Raw genomic sequence first — 3,507 nt, forward strand, 5'->3', positions numbered from 1 at the left:
TCCCTGTCTAAGCCATTTCCTACCTCTAAAGTAACCTTGAGGTATTCCATTAACCAGTATAGAGAAACTTGGTGTAGTGTAGCACATCCTGATCCAGCTCACAAATACCCTTGGAAATCTAAATCTTAGCAGAATAGTTTCCATTGCATCCCAATCCACCGAGTCATACACTTTCTGAATGTCTATCTTAATAGTACACCTAGCAGCTCCATGTACCCTTTTGTAGCCTCTTAGAAGTTCATGAGCAAGCAACAAGTTATCCTGAATCGATCTTCCAGAAACAAAGGCTAACTGGTTCAAATCTGTAAGTTTAGGCATGATTGACTTCATCCTATTACTTAAAACTTTTGAAATACATTTATAGACCACATTGCAGCATGCAATTGGTCTAAACTCATCCACTATAGCTGGTTTATTCTTTTTTGGAATCATGCACAGAAAAGTAGAATTAACTCCTCCATGAATCACCTTGTTGATGGATACTGATTTAACTTAACTTGTGAATTCCTCCCCCACTATAGACCAAGTTTTCTTAAAAAATAATATATTAAACCCATCTGGTCCTGGTGATTTACTATCTTGCATTAAGAACAAAGCTTCTTGTATCTCTCTCTCAGTGACTTGCTCTACCAGTTTCTCTGCTGCTTCACTATCTATTACATTTCTCACTTCCAGTTCCTCTAACTCTGGCTGTTCTCCTTGTACTTCACTGGTGCCTCCAAGTAGTGTTTGATAGTAATCAACTAGTGCTTGGACTACCTCCTTCTGTCCTTGGTACCTGTTACCTTGTAGGTCCTCTAGAGCCCAGATGAAATTCCTTTTTTTTTTTTTTTTTTTTTTTTTTTATGGCATTATGAAAATAGGCATTGCATTTATCTCCTTGCAGCATATCGTCACATTCTAGTCTCTGCTTATAGTCTTCTTGTTCCATTTCCAGTAGTAAACATAGCCTTGTTCGTGCATCTCTCTCTTTGTTACACAGAAGGTTATTAAGAGGCATACCTTGTAACTGCTTTTGGATTACCTGTAAATCTACTCTTGCAGTGTCTACCCTCTTCTATAAGTCAGACAGATGATGTCTTGCCCAACTCCTCAGCTTAGCCTTTACAATCTTCAGCTTTTGTGTAGGGACATAGAGCCTATCCTCATATACCTTCGAGTCCCAGCATAGTTGCACTGTTGCCATGAAATCTGGGTGTAATGCCCAGTAGTTGCTAAACCTAAAAGGATAGAAGCCTTTTTCCTTTTCATACAAACTCAATACCATTGGCGTATGATCTGAGACACCTAGAGTATGAAACTCCACTACAGAATTTGGAAACTCTGTAAGTCATTGATAATTGACCAGTGTTCTGTCTATTTTTGACCACTTCCTACTAACATCAACATAATTAGTCCAAGTGAAAAAACTTCCAGTGGACTTGAGGTCATCAAGGTTAGCTTGTGAAATGAAACGGGCAAAAGGAGCTATTTCCATAGGGTGTACAGGTTCACCACCAATCCTTTCATGTGAATACAAAACATTATTAAAATCCTCAATAAGCATCCATGGAGAGTTAATAGAGGTGCTCATAAGCTGCAGGTCTTCCCATAGTTTCAATATCTCCTTTTTGCTATTACTAGCATACACAATAGTTAATATAAAATTTACACTATTATGCAAAAAAGTAATCTTACAATGTATATATTGTGCTCTTTCTTGTAGCTTATGTATAGTAACCTTTCGGTCATCCCATAGAAGCCATATTCTGCCACTCACATCACTTGAATAGTTCTGAATGCATTGCCATGGATGCCAACACACTCTCCTTATAGCATCACTATTACATTGTCTTACTTTTGTCTCCAGCAATCCTTGCAAACACACTTTACTTTTCTCACTAAATTTCCTTATTTCCTTAGCTTTAGAAGCTTGATTCATCCCCCTCACATTCCAGACACTCAGACTTACTTCCATGTATTTGGAGATTTTTTCTTTTTACTTTTGGACCTGTTCTTGTCCTTTCGTCTCTTCTATGTAATTGGTGATGTCACTTCATCTGTAGCCCTTCTCTGGGCTCTAGTCTTGGCTTTTGTTGATCGTTGTAACACTGAGCTCTTAGAGCTAGTAACTCCAGCATCTACTCCACTTACAACCCTCGGTTGCATAGTGTTTGCCCTTAACATCTCATCTATTTCATGATCAGAGAATAAGTCATCTTCTTTTTCTGAAATGTCATCTTCCAGCTCATCATTACTATCACCTAGAGCTGCAAATTGATTCCTCTCCTCAAGGCATTTTCTTGTCATGCTATCATTTACCCTTTCATTGTTATCCCATACTCTATCCTCCATTGCATTTGCGTTGCCACTATTCCGATTCCTAGGATTGCTTGGAGCAGCACTCTACTCTCCCCGCCTGTTGTTGTTCAGTTATTACTTCTTGCCTAGGTGATAGGAACCAAGTGTGGACTCCTTGAGCTTGTATCCTAGTTACTCCTTGCACACGCCTCTGACTTCCTGTGGTTAAGGTTTGAACCATCTGACTATCACTTGTTGCTCTCATTGGAGTAACATCAGGTTCCATAGCATGGATCCTTGTCGGTAATGCTGTTTCATTCCTTATGGCTCTCTCTGTAGCTTATGCTACTACTAGTTCTGCTCCACTTCCTTCTGCCACTCCTTCTACTGTTTCTGCTCCACTTCCTTCTGCTATTATATTTTGTTCAACTGCAACATCATCTACATCTCGTGCATTAATCTCCTTGTTTGGGCATTTCAGTTCTTTGTGATCAAGCTTGTTGCAGATCCTGCATATAGCTGGGAGCCACATGTACTCAACAATAACTTCAGCAACTATGCCTTTTCCCATTCTCGATCAGTCTTATTGTATCAGGATATTTAGTACCCACAGGCACTTCCACATATATCTTTGCATAATCAAGTCTTAAGTTTTTTTGACTCGCTTCATCCCAGCTATGAGGTTTCCCTATTCTACTTCCAACAAAGCTCATGCCTGCTTTGGCCCATATCTGTTTTGGAACATTCCACAGCTTTACCCAAATAGGATAGTCATACTTTTCCTCTGTGTTTCCAAGTCTTCTATCCATGGTCTAACCATAAAAACTCTACCCGCAATAAAAAGAGGCCATTTTTCTAGAACCATTTGCCTACCCTCATCATCATTAAACTTGAAATAGAACAACTCACGATCCGTAGCAATATCATAATGTGCTTTAGTTTTCCAAGATCTCTCTAGGACATTTTTAACCACTGGAAAAGGTAGACGCTTGTCCACAAAGAAACCACTAAGTGCTCTCTCCACTTTTCACAACCCTCTTCAAGGATGTCTTTTGGTACATCAATCACATCTAGATCCATGTCTATTTCGATCCAATCTAGTTGACCACTGGAAAAGTTTGTGGTTGTGTTTGAGAACAGCGAACTCCAAGTTTTATCTTGAGCTGAGGAGCCACCTTCTAATCCTAGTGGTTGAGAAGCCATGTTTAATCCTACTCTTGCTAGATA

The 3,507-nt window shown here is 39.4% G+C and overlaps 1 protein-coding gene across 1 annotated transcript; it reads right to left on the reverse strand.

Annotated features, from left to right (window-relative positions):
- Positions 1-1,330: 1,330 nt before the first annotated feature.
- On the reverse strand, positions 1,331-1,957 carry LOC147484672 (uncharacterized). Its single transcript, XM_086579791.1, has one exon. It carries the CDS (start codon positions 1,955-1,957, stop codon positions 1,331-1,333), a length of 627 nt encoding a protein of 208 aa, XP_086435917.1.
- Between the last annotated feature and the right edge of the window lie 1,550 nt (positions 1,958-3,507).

The sequence above is a fragment of the Coptis chinensis genome, chromosome 8, assembly GCF_015680905.1.
Source record: "Coptis chinensis isolate HL-2020 chromosome 8, ASM1568090v1, whole genome shotgun sequence".
Lineage (NCBI taxonomy): Eukaryota > Viridiplantae > Streptophyta > Magnoliopsida > Ranunculales > Ranunculaceae > Coptis > Coptis chinensis.

Excerpts from the sequence above, each read along its gene's own strand:
- LOC147484672 (XM_086579791.1), bottom strand. The coding sequence starts at position 1,957 with ATGGAAGTAAGTCTGAGTGTCTGGAATGTGAGGGGGATGAATCAAGCT.